The following is a 17,936-nucleotide window of genomic DNA, read 5'->3' as shown; positions in this document are numbered from 1 at the left end:
CGGCAGCCCCCGGCCTCACCCTGGCAGGCACGTTGGTCCTCCATGGGGTTGAAGCCCATCTCACATTCACAGCGGTACCCACCAGGGGCATTGAGACACTGCCCGTTTTCACAAAGGTCCACGTTCTCCGCACACTCATCCCTGTCTGAGAGGCCCCAAGAGGCAGAAGGCTAGGGGCCAGCTGGCCAGGACCCACATGCAGGGTGGGCAGGGAGCCCTGAACCCTTCACTGCCACTGAGGGTTCCAGGCAGCTGGCAAATAGCCCTGAGGATTTAGACCTTGACTTGGTGGTCATGTGACCAAGTTAGTTCCAGCGAGCAGATGGGGACCTGATCACTCAGGATCCAGGGTGAAGGGCTGCTGGGAAGTAAGCAAGTGTTCCTGCACCCCACATCCAGAAGGTTCCATACATTCAGAGTCCAGGGGAGAAGACTGCCCCAGGGGACTCAGGCCTGGCCTGTGGCCCCCCGGGCTGAAGGCGCATCCTTGTTGGCACCCACGTAGAGTGGTGGGTGGATCAGTGTGAGTCGGGAAGCCAACCAACCACTGTAGCCACCTTCGAATCCAGTCCCTGTGGCTGTCCCTCTCGGGCCCCTCCTGTCCACTTATCCCACCCACCCCCAACCTCACCTTCGCAGGAGAAGCCGTCCCCAGCGAAGCCTGGGAGGCAGGCGCAGCGGTAGGAGCCAGGGGTGTTGAGGCAGTCAGCTCTGGGGCTGCACTGATGCTCCTGGAAGGTGCACTCATCCAGGTCTGCAGGAGACGGAGCCCGGAGCCCCCCCACCCAGGTGTGTGCATTGAGTGGGGGCTGCAAGGAGGCAGACCCTCCAATCTCAGCCCTGATCACCCCGCACCTGGCCACCCCTGCCCTGCCACCCACCTCCCCAACCGCCCCACCTACCTCGGCTGCTCTGCCCGGACCTCCTGCCCCCAGGCACTCACCGTGGCATTCGAAGCCATCCCCCACCCAGCCTGGCTGGCACCTGCAGCTGAAACTCCCAGGGATGTTGAGACAGGAGGCGTGACCATCACAGCTGTGTCCCCCAAGCTCACATTCGTTCACATCTGAGAGGAGAGGGACCCAGGCATAGGAGGGGGACCAGGAGAGGGGGTGGAGGACACGGTAACCCCACAAGGCCTGGGACTAGAAGAACCACGGCTTTGGGTACAGAGTGGGAAGATTCAACGCAGGAGCAGGGGAAAGAGCTCGGGCCATCCCTAGTTAGCCCACAAATGCCCGACTACCTCTGCGGGAGCTTCCACCTTCACCTGAAGCCCAAGAGGAAATGGGCTAAATCCAATTAGGCATGACTCCCAGCAGCCCCACAAAGTGGTCTGAAATGGCAGCATGAGAGACTTAGGGGTAGACATTAAGAGTAACTGTCCTCATGCACATTCTTTTTAAAGCAGGGTTTCCTTATAAACCAGCGTTTCCAATCCTTAGCCTATTTTGCATCACCCTTGTATCTCTGCAATATTCACACACCACCTAAGTGAGCTACTGTCGACTGAACATTCCTTCTCGCTGCCTCCTGGCTTCACATCACACAAATGTATTTTAAAAGAAAAATTTATAACAACGATCTCAAGAGTCATGGCTTTGATGCTCTGTTTTCTCACGTTTGCTTCTCAATTGCATTAAAAGAACTCCGTAATTACAGCAAGGAGAATCACGTTCTCCAAAAAAGGAGGTTCAAACCCTAACTCCCAGAACTTGTGCCTGTGGTCTTCTTGCAAAACAGGGTCTTTGTAGATGTAACCAAGTCAAGGTGAGGTTATCCTGGATTACAGTGGGTCCTGATCCAATGACTGGCGTCCTCGTCAGAAGAGGGAAATTTCAAGGAGGGGAGGGTAGAGCTCAGTGGTAGAGCCCAGGCTTGGCGTGCACGAGGTCCTGGGTTCAGTCCCCAGTACCTCCTGCCCTCAGCCGACGGACGTGGAGATTGGAGTGATGCACTTACAGGCCAAGGAACACCGAGGACCCACGGCTGCCACCAGAAGCGAGCAGAGAGGAATGGGACAGCGTCTCCCTCTGGGCCCCCAAGAAGGAACCAACCCTGCTGACACCCTGATTTCAGAGTCCGGCCTCTAGAACTTTCGTTCTCGAGGGAGTAGGTTTCTGTGGTTCTGAGGCACCAAGTTTGTGGGAATGGCTGGCCGTAGCCCTAGAAAACTAAAACAGTAGCTACTGAAATGTTTACGCGTTCATCCCCGTGCTTAAAAGCATCAGGCTGGCATGCTGGGCGAGCTGCCGTGGATACTGAGGGCTCTGAGCACCCCCCACAGAGCTGTTAAGGGAGTCCCAGGGGCACGTGACTGGAGCCCCATCGGCTCTAACACAAGGCTTCCCACAAGCGGAGATGGGTAAGAATGCAGTCTGGCCGCCCTCTCCCCCGAGTGATGGGGCAGACCCCACGACCCCTGAGATGGCCCCTTGGAGGCCCCTCGCCTGCTCACCGGAGCAGCCCGTGGCCCCCTTCCTGACGGCGTAACCCAGCTGGCAGTGGCAGACAAAGGAGCCCCTGGTGTTCTCACAGTCTCCGTGCAGGCAGATGTGGGGGTTCAGGTCACACTCGTCCACATCTGTGGGATGACGCAGAGGAAGCAGGTGAGGGTGGGGGCACGGCAGCACAGCTGTGTGCCCCGCCATGTGGGTCCCCTGCATTGAGGAGCCCTTGCCCATCATTGGGGTGGGGAGCTCCCCTGACTCCACCACCGGGCAGCTATCGAGTGTTATGTCTCCATTCTCCAGGGCATATTCCGTGGAACACACTGGACGTGCCCTTCCCAAAGGATCTGATAGCCCAATACATTTAGAGGACACTGAGTCAACAAAGCTAACTGGATTTTTTTCCCCTGCAGGCCTTTTCAGAACCTTTATGCCAATGTGGCTCTGTAAGAAGGGATGGAGGAGGCAGCTTTCCCTACTTCACTTGGTCCCAAGGCCCTTCTCTTCCATGCTTCCTAAGGCTCCTGTGATCTGGAATTTTTTGGACACATTTTTCCTGGGAGCGAGTTACATTTTCACTTCCCGGAACTTTCCCACGTTGGCCCCAGCTCTGCCTTGATGGGGCACCCAGTACACACCTGCTCCCCGGGCCCCAGGAAGACCTGCAGGCAGGAGAGGATGGTGATCACGGCCCAAACAGCCAGGGGCCCCAAGCAGGGCTCGGAGAACACAGTGTATTTCTTGTCTCGCTCACCTTCCTCTGCACAAAACTGCATAATGCCATCCTCAGAACAGGGCACGCACCTCTGTACGCACTAGGTACACGGTAAGTGTCATCAAACATATTTAAAAGAATCAGGTTTGGAGGAGCTCTGCTGCTATGAATGAGATGCCACGGGCCTTGGTGCACAGGCTAGGGGCACTGGTGGCCAGGAGCAGCCCACCAGGTGCAAAGCCTCATCTCCCCTGCCTGCGAGCGACAAGATGGGACATGGTGCCTGTCTTGCCCCCAAGCCTCCGAGTGGAAGACTGGTGGCTGAGTTCTGATGCCGCCTCCCCCACCTGAAGGAGTCCCAGCTCCTCACCCAGGCACGTCCTCGTGTCCGGCGTGGCGGCGAAGCCGTCATGGCACAGGCAGCGGTGACCCCCGGGCACGTTGGTGCACTGGCCCCCGTCACAGATGTCCGGGCTCTCCTCACACTCGTCCACATCTGGGCGAGCAGGAAGGGGGGTGGGCTGCAGGCAGGTGGGGATGGAAGGGGAGTCCCAGGGACCCCACCTCAGGGTCAGCAGCCTGTCCCAGGTCTGGCTGGCTTCCACCAGGCCGAGCCAGGTGCGTCACCCCTTCCCCCGGGACACCCCGGGGAGGGAGGGGGTGGCGCCCACCCACCTGCACACGCCCTCCCGTCAGGCATCAGCGAGTAGCCGTGTCCACAGACGCACCGGTAGCTGCCCTTAGTGTTAACGCAGTGCCCGGCGCACCCACCGCTGCCAGCACGGCATTCATCTACGTCTGCAGGGGTGGCACAGGGAGAGGGTCAAGCATGGGGCTGACTGGAGGGCAGGGCAGGGAGGGGCTGGGGGGGCGCTGCTGTTGCGGTGGGGGCCACGGCTGGGGCTGGGGCCGGGGCAGGTGCGGTCTCACCCACGCAGCCCCGGCCATCAGGTGCGCTCTGGAAGCCGGCGTGGCAGGAGCACTGGAAGGCACCGATGACGTTGATGCACTGGCCATGGGGACACAGGCCGTCACTCAGGGAGCACTCATCGATGTCTGCGGGGGGAGCACACAGCTGGTGGGGACAGCAGGTCGGGGACCCCAAGGCACCTGGGTGCTTGCAAACACTGAGATGCTCACACTACTGGCATCAACCCGTCCCCACAGGTGCAAGTCTACACACTCCCAAACACACCTTGCCCTTGTACAAACACACACCCACACCCAGATACACACGCACACCCACATGCACACTCACAAGACTCACCAAAATCACACCCTTGAATGCACACTCACCCTCCACACACCCACGTGCACGTTCACACGGACTCACACACAATCACCCTCAGCAAACACACACCTTCACAACCAGATGCACACTCCCCCTCAGCAGACACGCGCTCCCACTCCCACAAGCACACTCACCCGTGTGCAACCACACATCCACACCCAGACACACACTTTCTCACAGGCTTATGTAGATGCACACTCACACCTCTCCCATGAGAACACTCATCCTGTGTAGACACACTTACAAACTCAGACTCACACGCAAACACCCACTCACATGCTCACTCTAGTACGGACGCATTCACAGATGCACACCTGCAGATCCACACTCCCTCCATCTCACACCCCCACAGTCACACCCCACACATGCAAATACGCTTTCCATGACCTCACGTGCATGCAACCGCTCACCCACATAGATGCTGACACAGACGTGTGCGTACACGCAGGTGTGTGCTCAGGGAGATGCACAAACACACACTCCCCCGAGCTCCCTCATACAACCCAGACTCACCCTCGCAGGCAGTGCCCTTGGCCGCCAGCGCATGTCCAGTGGGGCACAGGCACTCGTAGCTCCCGTCTGTGTTGGTACAGGTGCCGCCCCGGCACAGCCGCGGGTCCCGGGCACACTCATTCACGTCTGGGCATGTGGAGAGTGACAGGAGATTGTGAGGATGCTGATCCTCCTTCCCTTCAAAAGGTGAGATGTAGCTTGTGGAAGCTCCTCCCTACAGCACCCCCCACACCGTCCCCCACCCCATCACCCTGGCTGAAGCCAAAAGGGCCTGGAGACTTGGGGCCTGGATGACCCAGGGGCGCAGAGTTTGAGCTGGGAGGAGCAGGGATCAGTCACACTGGGAGGGAAGCTGGAATTCTCAGAAGAATCAGGGACACAAGGCTGATGGTCCTGGAGTAACTGAAGGAGGCCCTGAGAAGCCCCCTAGAGGACACAGCAGGAAGGCAAGGCCCGGCCAGGTATCAGCACAGGGAGGGAGCTGAGGACCTCACCACCCACCTCACCATCCTCCTCCCACTCCAGCCTCAAGGGTCCTCCCACCCCTCAGGACCACCCCCGGGCCTTTGCACATGCTGTTCCTCCTGCCCTGGCCCTCCACACAGCAGCTCCTTCCACCACTCAGCTCCACCCCAGGACCTCTGCACACACTATTCTTGCTCTAAGCTACTCTCCAGCCCCTCTTTACCCCAATTACTCCCATTCTCTCAGCCCCACAGAATGGGGCACACCCCCGGGCCCATGCTCCCACCACACCATGCAGCCCTTTCAGGTGCTCCTGACTGTGGCTATTTATTTTGCATTTCTCTGGGGATTTATCCTATTAACATCTGTCTTCCTATCAGGTCATGAGCTCGGAGAAAATGGCCCCCTGTTGCCAAGCTCTCTGTGGATCTCCTGAGTCGATGTACACAAAATGTTCATGGAATGAATAACAAATTGAAGGAAGGGGGAGAGGCTCCTCCCTTCCAGGCCCTTGCCTTTTCTCACGCTACACCCTATATTGCCCTGGGAGAACCTGACCAAATCTTGGTCCCTGGGCTTCTGATCTGAACACCAGACCCAATGTCCGGCTGCCTTGGGACAACGCTTCACAGTGCCCCCACTTGCCACATCCCAGCTGGATCACGGCTTCTCCCCACTCCCGCCCCCTCCTCCTGCATCCATCACAGCAACCTCCCCACCCCCTGGCCTCACCCCCAGACCCCCAAGCATCATCCTGCCCAGGGGCGGCCGCCTACCCACACAGTTCTTCATCAGCATGAAGCCACTCTCGTAGCCATGGAAACACTCGCACTCGAAGCTGCCCAGGGTGTTGACACAGGTGCCGTGGCCGCAGAGGTCCGGGGAGATGCGGCACTCGTCAATGTCTGTGGAGAGAGTGGGTGCGGGCCGGGCCTCCACATCTGCATACACAGGGCTGCTAGGGAGCCCTAAGCTGCCAAACCCCCAGGGAAACAGAGGTGCCGTGACTGCCCCTAGACGAGGGCAGGGAAGTTCCTCCCAGCCTGAAGGCCCCTGGAGATCACCTTTGCCAGCCCCTCCTTTTACAGCCAAGGTCCCTGAGGCCCAGAGAGGGCAGCAGTCTGCTCTGGGTCACACAGCAGGCAGGCAGGCGGGTGGGCAGGACAAGTTCAGTTCTTGTTCCTTAGGTGCCTCTAGTTTGCGGCCCCCATCCCTGCAGGCACCTCCCCTTCCCCCCAGGAGGCAGAGGCGGACACATACCTGTGCAGTTCCTTTCCTGAGCGTCCAAGGTGAAGCCCCCAGCACAGGAGCAACGGAAGCTTCCCACGGTATTGCGGCAGGTGCCGTGCGCACAGAGGCCCGGGAACGCTTTGCACTCATTTACATCTGCGGGGCCGGACCACAAAAGCGTCAAACCACCCCAATGTCCCTGGGTGCCCTCTTCCCACCCTCCAGGCTCCATGTGACCAAACGCACCTTTATAGAAGGGCCGACCCGACAGGAAGTCTCGGCTGGCGAAGCCCAGCCCCCGGGGACACAGGCTGGTGAACACGGGTGACTCTGGCTCCGGGCACACCTCGCACGAGGCCCCCCACGCGGCCCCCACGGAGCAGCAGCAGACGTCCATCCGGTACTTGCCGGGCAGGGCAGCCCCGCACTCGTCCTCGTCCCAGCGCAGGAAACACAGCTCCAGGCGCATGTCTGCAAAGAGGGGCAGCAAAGAGGGGCAGTCACAAGCCCCGCCCCTGCCACGCTGTATCTCTGCCCGCTTCCCCAACGGGAAGACTTTCCCCAGCGGGAAAGGGGAGCGACTTTCACACCCAGATTCAGTGTCACCCAACAGTTACGTTTTAATCACGATGTCATCCAAGAGTTACATTTTAATAACTTGCACTGCTGGGTACTTGCTATGTGCTAGACACTGTTTCTAAACTCATCAATCCATTTAATCCTTGAAATAACACCAAGACAAAAATACCGTTATGGTGCCCATTTCAGAGGCAAGAAAACTGAGGCAGGGAAGAGTTAGATAGCTGGTCTGAGGTCACACAGTAAGAGGTAGAGCTGAGTTCAAATCAGACCATCTGGCTCCAGAGTCTGTATGCTTTATCTGTAGAACTCCCTCAGAACAATCTGGCAGCCTCCACACCAGGCACAAGGGTCTAGGGCTGGGGCTGGCTGCTTGTTTTTGTAAATAAAGTTTTATTGACACACAGCCACATCCACCTGTTTCTGCATTGTCCGTGGCTGCTCTCACACTGCACAGCAGAGTGGAGTAGCTGCAACAGAGACCGTGAGGACCCAAAAAGCCGAAAACATTTACTCTCCAGCCCTTTGTGGAAGCAGGCGGCTGGTCTCTGGTCTAGGAAAACTTCTCTCTCTTAACAAAAGAACATACATTTAAGAAGGTCAATCTGAGGGTGAATCCTTGCTACAGAATCTTTAGAAAAAAATAAAGATATGCAGGCTGCCCCTTGACACAATGTTTTTTTCCTCCTCACTTGATTACTTCCTATCCTTGCTCACACCTCTGGGTCAGTGAGAAGACCTGCTGAACAGCTGAAGCTCAGTTTAGAAGGAAATCAAAGTTGAGACAGGTCAGCAGAGCCCATCTGCCTTATGGTTAACCAGGCTCCAAGGTGCCACCAAGGAGGCTACCAATGGGTTGATGGAACTATGGGAGGAAAAACTGATAGAACACAGAGTCCCATCTGCTGGCTGACAGATGCTTTTGGCTAAGAAACGTCCTGTTCAAGATGTTGATAGGGGCAAAGTCAAGAAGCCCTCACTGAGGGGGAAATTTTCTCAGAGGCTTTGAGTCTGAGAGAGAGCCATTCAGGGTGAGGGTCTGAGCCCTGAAGGAGGTTCACTGGCTCAGCTGAAGGCTTGCACCTCAGCACTCATGCTAGAGGCACCTCGTGCTCACATCCACCCTGTGTAGACCTTACTTGGTACTGAGAAGGAATAAACAAAGGTTGCTGGTACTATTCCACAGGAGTTTACCATTTGCAATGAGCTTTGTTTGGGGACAGTTAAAGGAAGATGAATCCCCCTGAAGTAAATGTCTTTGGAGACAGGTCAGTGGGAGGTGGACAGTGGGCAGAGGGTCCCGGAGGACCTCCTAGATCCCTCTTGTCCCTAGGAGTGGTCTCCAGTCGCTGGGAGTGGAAGCAATGGAGGAAGGGCAGGCAGCCATGTACCGGGACCCCATCGGCACTCACCCACACACAGCCGGCCGGTGGTGTCCAGCGTCAGGCCCTGGGGACACTCACAGCGGAAGGAGCCAGCGGTGTTGAGGCAGCGCCCATTGGAACAGACCCCAGGAAAGACATCACACTCGTTTACATCTGGGCAGTGGCAAGCAAGGAGAGGCAGGGGTTGGAGGCTCCCAGGAGCTGGTCCCCCGAGGGGACCCAGGACACCCATGTGGTCCTTGGGCAGGTGGGAGGGGGCTGGGGAATTGTAGGGAAGCCCTGGGTACTAAGGAGGGAGAATCTGTCTTGATCTCAGAAGACTTCAGGGAGGAACCCAGGGATTCCCTATGACCGGCGCCGGCCGGTGGGCGGCTCTGGGCAGTGGATGGTGGAGTGGATTACCTTCGCAGGTGAGCCCCATTGTGCGAGCGAAGCCATGGGCACAGGCTGGGTCTACGGGTGGGGAGAAGAGTCACTCTCCACCTAGATCCAGGGACCCTGTCCCACCCCCAGTTCTCTCAACGGCCTAGGAGCTCCTGGAGCCCACCCAGGGCATTACCCATGTCACAGCGTTCGCAGGGGCTCCCCCAGGCAGCCCCAAGAGTGGCGCAGCACTCGGACCGCAGGGTGGCTCCATGCAGGTTCGCCTCGCAGCGGCCATCCTGGACCTTCAGCCAGCAGGTGCCTTTGGTGCTGTCTGTGGGGAGGGGCCGACAGTCTCACCTGGCGAGCTCACACTTGCACGCCAACCCGCAGAGGCCCAGCCTTGCCCCGGGCGTCGGGGTCCCCGCTGCTCCGGAGCACCTGAGGACTCTCACCTAGGCACACGGTGCCGGTGGGTCCCAGGCGGCTGCCGGGGGCGCACTCGCAGGTGTAGGAGCCGGCCAGGTTGAGGCACATGCCATTCACACACGGGTGGGACAGGCACTCGTCGACATCTGCGGGGACAGCACCCCCCCAACACCAGGTCCTGAGCTGCAGGTCAGGGAGCCCCACCTGACCAGGGGCCCCCTTTGCACGACAGCTGAAGTCCAGCGGCAGGGGGCGCACGCGGGTACACGGACATCCACGCATGCGCATATTTGAACAAACTAGGCATGGGCATGTGGGCGGAGGGCAAGGGAGCTGACTGCGGAGGCTCCACAGGCTCACACGCACATGCGTTGGCATGGAATCGTGTTGTACACCACGCTGCAAGCACACTGGCTCGCAGGGGCCTCGGGGCACGCAGGGGTGAAGATGCAGAGGGACAGAAACGGTGGGGAACGGCAGCACAAGAGAGGACAAGACTGAGAGGCAGGAGGAAAACCCAGAGGGGACCCAGGCTTCGGGGGCGGGGGGGTCAGCCGGAAAAAAAGACAGAAAGGGCCAGGGGAGGGGTGGGGCTTGTGTGTGTGTGTGCACCTGCACATGTCTGTGAGTGTTGAGGGGTCTGTGTGATGGGCACTGCCACAAAGTGTGTGTGCGCAATGGTGAGCATGCATGCTTGAACATGTGTGTGTGTATATGCAGGTCAGTGGTGAGCACGTGTGTGAGCAAGGAAGGCATGTGTGAGCATGAGTGTGCAAAGTGTGTGAATGCACGATTGTGTATGTGTGGGTGGGTGTGACTGCACACAGAAGTGCGTGTGGCTGTGAGCCCAAGTGTGTGAAAGGGTGAGTGAAGGAACGTGGGGACATACATGTCTTTGAGAGTGTGCACGTGAGAGCGTGTGGAGGAGAGCGTCTGTGAGCATGAATATGGGTGTGTATGTGTGTTTTGAGTACCAGTGTGTGTAACCTAGTGATTGATCACATGCACACGTGTGTGAATGTATGAGTGTCTTAACACATGCATAAGGGTGTGCCTTGGAGGTGGTAACTTTGGCTGTGAGTATGTGCATAAAGGGTGAGAATGAGTGTGTACTGTGGGTATGTGTGTCTGAGTGTGTACCAACAAGTGTGTATAACCGTGAAACTAAATATCTATGTCTTTGAGTGTGAATTTGTCTTTGAGTGCGTGTGGCTACACACGTATACCGTGCAGCATGCATGTGCCTGCGTGTGTCTGTGTGTACACACGTGCCCCTGGGGCCCGTACCTTCACAGGTCTCCGTGTCTTGCTGGAAGCTGAACCCCTGGGGGCAGGAGCAGCTGTAGCTGCCGGGGCTGTTTCGGCACCACCCGTTGTCACACAGGAGGCTGTTAAGGGCACACTCATCCACGTCTACAGGGTGAGGGGGGGAGCACAGTGAGGGGTGTGATGCGGGGGCAGCCCATCCGCCTGCCCGTCCCCCCGCCGGGCTCACTCACCTGCGCACTCCTTGCCACCCGCGCTTGCCTCGTAGCCAAGGTTGCAGATGCAGCGGTAGCTGCCCCGCAGGTTCTCACAAATGCCATTGGCACAGACATCGGGGTCGAGGGCACACTCGTTGATGTCTGCAGCCGGAGGAGGGTGTCAGCAAGCTGCCCTGGCTCCCTGGGGGCTCCAGAAGCCAGGATTCCCCCCACCCTCCCGGGAACAGACATTGATACAGAAGCAACATAATTTTTAAAAAGCGCCATCATAATCACTCACATTATAGGATGCTTTGTAACATGCCAAGCATAACTCATTTGATCCTGATAACACTCCTGAAATGGGTCTTGTTATTATCTCCACTTTACAGACAAGGAGGCACAGAGGCAGTAACTTGCCCAACTTGTTCAATCAGTAAATAGTAGGGCCAGGATTGAACCCCAGGCGTCTGGTTCCAGAACCTGTCCCTTTAACTGGGGGAAGTGGGGGGCAGACATCTGTTCTCTCTGATGGCCCAGCAGTTGATGAGAAATTTGAGTGTATCCTAAGTCCTTTCATTTCGTGATCAGTCAGAAAGACTGCTTCAGGAAGGAATGGTGTCATAGCTTCGAGTCCTAACCCTCAGGATATCAGCATGTGACCTTATTTGGAGATAAAGGCTTTACAGTGATGATCCAGTTAAATGAGGTCATTAGGGTGGACCCGCAAACTATTCCAATATGACTGTATCCTTATGAAAGGGGGAAATTTGGGCCCAGACACACAAAGGGAGAACCCCAGGCCAGGATGACGGCAGAGGCCAAGGTGATGCTTCTCTGAGCCAAACGGAGAGCGAACCACCAGCAGCTGTGGGAGAGACACAGGACAGACTCTCCCAGCCTCAGAGGGAGCCAGCCCTGTTCACACCTCGACCTTGGACTTCAGCCTCCAGAGCTGCAGAGCAAATGCCTGTCGTTGAAGCCCTGCGCCTGTGGTATCATTACTGCAGCCCCAGCGAACTGATGTAGTGTCCAACCACGGCCCCGCCCCTCTGCCCTGGCACCCACCGCCCTGCTCACCTCTGCCATCCGTGGTGATGCCGAGACCGCTGCTGCACAGGGCCTGGAACTCGGCTGAGGGGGCAGGAGCGGCGAGAGGGGTCACTGGCCATTGCTGAGCCCAAGCCAGGCCCAAGGGCATGGCCCCTTGGTGCCGAGCCAGGATCTGGGACTAAGATGCCTCTCCCGACAGAAAGAGCCACTTCACTTCAGTCTCTTCATGGGGAAGGACACTCCCCTATCCACCCTTTGAGAGCCAAGACTCTCCTCCCCTCCTGTCCCCAGGCTGATAAACTAAAAGCGAGGACTAAGCAGAGCAGGGCCATGGAAAGCGGGTGGGGGCTGGGCAGCCGATGCTCACCTGAGTCCTTGGCAGGACACAGCTGGCAGGGCTCGCCAAACCCGTGGTCCGGGCTCGCACAGCAGCACTCAGATTTGGTGACGGCGCCAGGGAAGGGGCGGGCGCAGGAGCCCTTGTCGAGGGCCCCGTAGCACGTGCTGCGCACGTGGGTGTCCACGCACACGCGGCCATCGGCGCCCACCGCCAGCCCCCCGAGGCAGCGGCAGCGGAATGAGCCCTCCGTGTTGGTACAGTGTCCGTTCATGCAGATGCCCGGCGTCTGGCACTCGTCGATGTCTGCAGATGTGTGGGACACTGGGCCAGGTCCCAGCCCCCTGCCACCCGCCCTTCCAGCCTCCCCTCTCCCCTTCCTCCCTATCTTCACTGCTCCCTGGTGGTCCAGCCACCAGCCTCACCCACACAGTGGCGGCCGCTGGGCGCCAGCAGGAAGCCGGGTTTGCAGAGGCAAGTGAAGCTGCCATCCTCATTCAGGCACACACCATTGGCACACATGGTGGTAGTGGCACACTCATTGTGGTCTGGGGACACCGAGAGAAACTGGGTTCCAGCAGGGTCCCGGAACCCACCCCTCACTGGGTCAGTCCGACCAGGTAGACCAGCCCCGCCCTCTCACTTCTCCAGGGACCCTTCCCGGTGCGGCTGTCCGTGACTGTCTGCTTGGATATTGGCCTGATGGACTGTGAACTCCCCGGGGCAGGAGGGGCATTGCCTCTTCACACCTGCTTCTTCCACGCTGGCACATGTAGGTGCCTCATAGTTTTACAAAGCTGAATCAGTGAGATGCTGGCTGCATAGCACTGCACTTAATGCCACCAAATTGTTCCTTTTAAAATGGTTAAAAAGGTCGGGGGAGGGTATAGCACAAGTGGTGAGCGCATGCTTAGCATGCATGAGGTCCTGAGTTCAATCCCCAGTACCTCCTCCAAAAATAAATAAACCAAATATCCCCCCCAAAAAAACTTTTTTAAAATGGTAAAAATGTTTAATATGTTATATATATATAAATATGTATACATATAGCCGTAATAAGAAATGCAAAAAAATGGAATAAATGAGGTAGTGGTTGCACATTATGAGTGTCCTAAATGCCACCAAAGTGTTCCCTTAAAAAGGGTTAAACTGGTAAATTTTCCGCTACGTCTGTTGTGCCACAATTATTTAAATGCAAAAAAGAATTGGAGAAATGAGATGGTTGCACAACACTGGAAACATATCAGATGTCACCAAATTGTTCACTTAAAAATGCTATATGCTATTAAAAAAATTGAATAAATGTGGTTGCACAGCACTGGGAATTACTAAATGCCACTGAATTTTTCCACTGTTAAATGATAACACTTCTCTTGTGTGACTCTCACCTGAATTTTAAAATAAACAGGCAAAAAAATCAGTTAATAAGAAAAGAATCTAATTTAAAGAAAGGCGGTAGGTGCAAAAATGAGTTGTTAACCACAGTGTAAGTCCTGAACAATAAAAGATTACAAAAGAAAGGAAGGAAGAGAGAGAGGGAGGGAGGGAGGAAGAGAGAAGAATAAATGAGTGAAAGGTCCACATCAAAATTTGCACCTGAATGTTCATAGCAGCATTATCTGTAATAGCAAAAACTGGAAACAACCCAAAACATCCTTCAACTGATGAGGTATAAACAAAACACGGTCTCCTCATATAATGGGGAGTCATTTGACAATGAAAAGGAATGAAGTTCTGATAAGCTACAACATGGATGGACCTTGAAAACATGATGCTCAGCAAAAGAAGCCAGTTATGAAAGTGTGCGATTCCATTTACACAAAGTGCCCTGACCAGGCAAATCCATGGAGACAAAGTGGATTGGCCAGTGACAAGGGCTGGGGGGAGAGAAAGAGGATTCTGGAAAGACGACTAACGGAGACCAGGTGGAAAGAGGGTCTAAACTTAGATTGCGGGGATGCTTGTACATCCGTGGCTACTTTTCTGCTCTGTGAATTATGTATCAAAGATGCTAAAAAGGTTTTTTAAAATGAATGAATGATAAATGAATATGGAAAGGAAAAAAAATCCTTTCTGATGTAGGAAGACTTGAAGGCAGGTCTCCTCAGATACGGTGGAAGAAGAGAATAAAGGGGGACCCCCAGGGGTCCCCACAAGCTGTGGGAGCTTGGACAGCACCCCTATACGCCACAGGGAACCTGCGACCAGAGCGCTCTCCACGGTCCTGATCCCACCTCTTGTCGTAAGTCAGACCCTCTTGCGGACAGGTGAGGGGCCACACGTCAGGGGCAGACAGCTGACAGCACAGTCTTGCCTCAGAGGTGCCTTCCTGGGATTCACAGAGTGAGTCCCAGAATGAGTCCCAGAAGGAGAGAATGTAGTTTGTGGGGATGCACAGACCACAAGAAGGAGCTCAGACTGGCTGGCTGGACTCAGAAAGGTGAGCAGAGGACCCATCGTAAGGATGGAGGTGGGTGATGGAGCAGGAGTAATGGTGCAAGGTGGCTCTAAAAGGCAGCTACTGGGGCCCAGAAGCCCCCTCCCCACTTACCCACCCTCAACTCACCCACACAGTTCTTGCCGTCAGGGCTGAGCTTGAAGCCGGCATTGCAGACACACTGGAAGCTGCCCTCCGTGTTGACACAGCGGCCATGGTGGCAGAGGCCACTGCTGACCACACACTCATCCACGTCTGGGGGGAGGCAGGTGGGCAGTCAGCAGGCGTCCCCACCCCGCCTCCAGACTCTAATTCAGGCCGCAGCCACAGGATCCATCAGCCAGCCCCCTGTCACCCCCCACGCTCCAATGGAAAGGCCATACCCAGGCACACTTGCTTGGTGACCATCGCCTGGAAGCCCTCATGGCACCGGCAGTGGTAGGAGCCGGGGGTGTTGACGCAGTCTCCATGGCGGCAGGGGCTGCTGGCACATTCGTCCACATCTGCAGGCAGAGGACCCTGAGCCCCAGCCCGGCATGCTGCGCCCCGCCCCACCCCACCCCGGCCGCCGCTTACCGATGCACTCCCCTCGGACGTCCTGCTTGTAGCCCATGTTACACTCACAGCGGTAGCTGGAAGCGGTCGGCAGGCAGCGGCCATTGAGACACAGGTTGGTGAAGTGTTGGCAGATGTCGATGGTCTGGTTCAGGGTGGCGGTGCCTGCGGGTGGGGCCAAGAGGGGCATCTGAGCACAGGGTTGGCCCCCTGGCCGTACATCTGGACCTCGCCTTTGTGTTCAGACTCAGTGTCCCACTCAGAGGCTGGAACCCCACCTGCTATGGCCAGGCTCTCTCACTTCAGCCCAGATTTCTGCCCTAGATTCAGACCCCCAAACTGGCTGAGACCCCCCAGATCTTCACCGTGGGGCAAGACCCCTACCCTAGCCCTAGACCCTCACCCAGAGCTCAAATCTGGACTTTGAGGCCCAGATCCCCAATCCACCTCCACCCCGAGACCGCTGTCGGTACCCTCACCCCTACTCCAAGCCCCAATCCTCCCTCTGAGGACTGGAACCCCTCCCCCAGGTCTTGGATCCTTCTGCCCAAGTCCTCACCAATGTTGGTATCACCAAAGCCCAGGCTGGGAACCCCACGCCCATTGGAGCCTTGGGGGCTGTGCCATGCCGGCCCCAGGCCAGGACCCAAGCCACCACTTGATCCGAAGCCAGGGATGCTGGGGAAGCGGGCAGGGTAGGGGGGCAGCAGCGGGAGCCCCAGGGCACACAGTCGCTGGAACTCATCTGCAAGGAAGAGAGGTTGGAGGCCAGGCCCTTGGTCGTGCCCCAGGGCCCCAGCCTGCTCCAGGGGCCAAGGAAGGCGGGAGGCAGCCCCTGGGCCACTCACCGGAGCCCCGCAGGGGACACAGCTCAGGGGCCAGGCCAGCTGCCCAGCACCTGCCCTTGTCACAGCAGCACTGCCTGTGAGTGTAGTGGCCCGCGAGGTCTCTGGCACAGCGGCCCACAATCAGCGCCGAGAAGCAGGTGCCAGCACGGTGGTCTGCAACAGGGGGGTAGGGAGGGTCAGTCACCAGACTTCGAATCCCAGCTCCACCAGCACCATGGGCAGGACAGATCCCCTTGCCACTGTGCCTCGGTTTCCCCATCTATGGACCAGAGATGCTCAGAGCATCCATCTCACCTCGGAAGAGTGTTGCTGAGCACACCATGTTTGGTAAGTGGCCGATCCTCACTGAGCAACACTCTCATTATCAAGATTTCCAAATTACCCCAGGGAGGTGGATCTGGGCTCATTCCAAGCAAAAGTGCCCTGACACCTAAAGCTGGCACTTTAGTAAGCTCCCCATCGCTGTGAGTATTCAACCACACAGAGGAAGACCCGGGGTTCAGGGTTGCACTGGTAGAAAATCAGGCGGATGCTGGAGCAAAGATCTCCAGCCGGTGTCCCCACCTGCCAGCCCTGGACATCCCGGGGAAACCTAAGAGGCTGTGAATTTGAGGAGAGGCCAGGCTGGTGGACAGGCTGGTGGCTGCAGCCCCTGAGGAAACTGAGGCAGAGGCCCCCCAGGTAGGAGAACCACGGAACCTCTCCCACTTCGCCCCGACTTGGATGGCTTTACTTAGTGATCAGATTTCTCAGGCTCTGACTCAAAAAGTGTGTGTTTAGGTTTAAAAACCCACACATGTTGGCCAGTGGCCCACAGTGGAAAAACCCCTCCCACCAGCCAGGAGGGCCCTTGAAGCCACCCCTGAGCTGCCTGAGGCTGAGAATCCATGCATTTCCACCTCCTTGGCCACACCCTGTGCACCTGGGGTGGTGGGAGGTGGGAGGTGGGGGTGTCCCCAGGTGCGAGTGTGGGAGTCAGGGTTTTGTGCTCCCAGCACTGTCCCTGGCTGGGCCTGCCCAGGCAAGGTCAACAGATCTGTTAAAGGTCACACAGCTGCTAAAGGAGAAGGGGGGATGGGAACCCAGATCTCGGAACCCCAGGAGATCTGATCAAGCAGCTTCCCCTCGAGTAGGGAAGACGAGACAGAATGGAAGAATTTTAACAAAAATGATGCTGCCTTTGCTTATTCACCACCGACTGCAGTTAGGCCTGCTAAGTGGTCCCAGGCCCAACTCCACTGTTGTCCTGTCTTGGTGAATGTGTATTGCGTGCCCACTACATCCAGCCCGGGGCAAATCATTCCACCAGCTGTCTTTAATCCTCTCCATGTGGTAGGTACTGCTGTTATCTCCCATTTCACAGATGAGACTTTTGAGACACAGAGAGGTTAAGGTCACAGAGTCTGCAGGCAGCTCGAGTAGCAGTTGGAACCCAGGACTGAACTCCAAGCCCATGTTCCAAGGCAACCTGACCATGGTTCAAATCTGGGCTCTGCTGTTTAGTAGCTGGTAGCAGCCCCCACAGTCCAGGGGATGTGACCAGAGGTAGCCTTCAAGCCAGACAAGATGGACCCAGAGGTGAAGGAATAGGTCTGGTGCTGTGGCCATTGGCTGAACTCCAAACACAATATTCCTGGTCCTGCCCAGTAGAGACCCAGTCTGCAGGGCTCGGGGGGTGCTGGAGACCTGCCAAGCCCGCCCCTCCTCCCCACACCTGGACTCTGCCCACCCCCCTCCACAAGTGTCCACATTCCCAGCCAGCCCTGTTGGCCACCGGCAACTTTGAAAGTCTAACAACCAGCTCATCAAGACAGAGGACAGGG

At 57.0% G+C, this 17,936-nt stretch overlaps 1 protein-coding gene across 1 annotated transcript in view; it reads right to left on the bottom strand.

Moving 5' to 3' along the window:
- FBN3 (fibrillin 3) overlaps positions 1 to 17,936 on the bottom strand; it is a 53,856-nt gene that overhangs the window by 29,111 nt on the left and 6,809 nt on the right. The window contains exons 10-34 of the mRNA XM_032466227.1: positions 16,114 to 16,266; positions 15,825 to 16,010; positions 15,287 to 15,430; positions 15,094 to 15,213; positions 14,840 to 14,965; positions 12,699 to 12,821; positions 12,304 to 12,579; positions 11,964 to 12,017; positions 10,920 to 11,045; positions 10,708 to 10,833; positions 9,447 to 9,566; positions 9,188 to 9,325; positions 9,031 to 9,081; positions 8,656 to 8,781; positions 6,911 to 7,135; positions 6,695 to 6,820; positions 6,211 to 6,339; positions 4,970 to 5,095; positions 4,096 to 4,221; positions 3,841 to 3,963; positions 3,536 to 3,661; positions 2,459 to 2,584; positions 944 to 1,066; positions 632 to 754; positions 20 to 145 (exon numbers count right to left, since the gene is read on the bottom strand). Coding sequence (XP_032322118.1) covers positions 20 to 145; positions 632 to 754; positions 944 to 1,066; positions 2,459 to 2,584; positions 3,536 to 3,661; positions 3,841 to 3,963; positions 4,096 to 4,221; positions 4,970 to 5,095; positions 6,211 to 6,339; positions 6,695 to 6,820; positions 6,911 to 7,135; positions 8,656 to 8,781; positions 9,031 to 9,081; positions 9,188 to 9,325; positions 9,447 to 9,566; positions 10,708 to 10,833; positions 10,920 to 11,045; positions 11,964 to 12,017; positions 12,304 to 12,579; positions 12,699 to 12,821; positions 14,840 to 14,965; positions 15,094 to 15,213; positions 15,287 to 15,430; positions 15,825 to 16,010; positions 16,114 to 16,266 — 3,348 coding nt within the window. The remainder of the gene's footprint in view (positions 1 to 19; positions 146 to 631; positions 755 to 943; positions 1,067 to 2,458; positions 2,585 to 3,535; positions 3,662 to 3,840; positions 3,964 to 4,095; positions 4,222 to 4,969; positions 5,096 to 6,210; positions 6,340 to 6,694; positions 6,821 to 6,910; positions 7,136 to 8,655; positions 8,782 to 9,030; positions 9,082 to 9,187; positions 9,326 to 9,446; positions 9,567 to 10,707; positions 10,834 to 10,919; positions 11,046 to 11,963; positions 12,018 to 12,303; positions 12,580 to 12,698; positions 12,822 to 14,839; positions 14,966 to 15,093; positions 15,214 to 15,286; positions 15,431 to 15,824; positions 16,011 to 16,113; positions 16,267 to 17,936) is intronic.

The sequence above is a fragment of the Camelus ferus genome, chromosome 22 (assembly GCF_009834535.1).
Source record: "Camelus ferus isolate YT-003-E chromosome 22, BCGSAC_Cfer_1.0, whole genome shotgun sequence".
NCBI classification, from domain to species: Eukaryota; Metazoa; Chordata; class Mammalia; order Artiodactyla; family Camelidae; genus Camelus; species Camelus ferus.
This window is presented reverse-complemented; position numbering and strand designations above follow the sequence as displayed.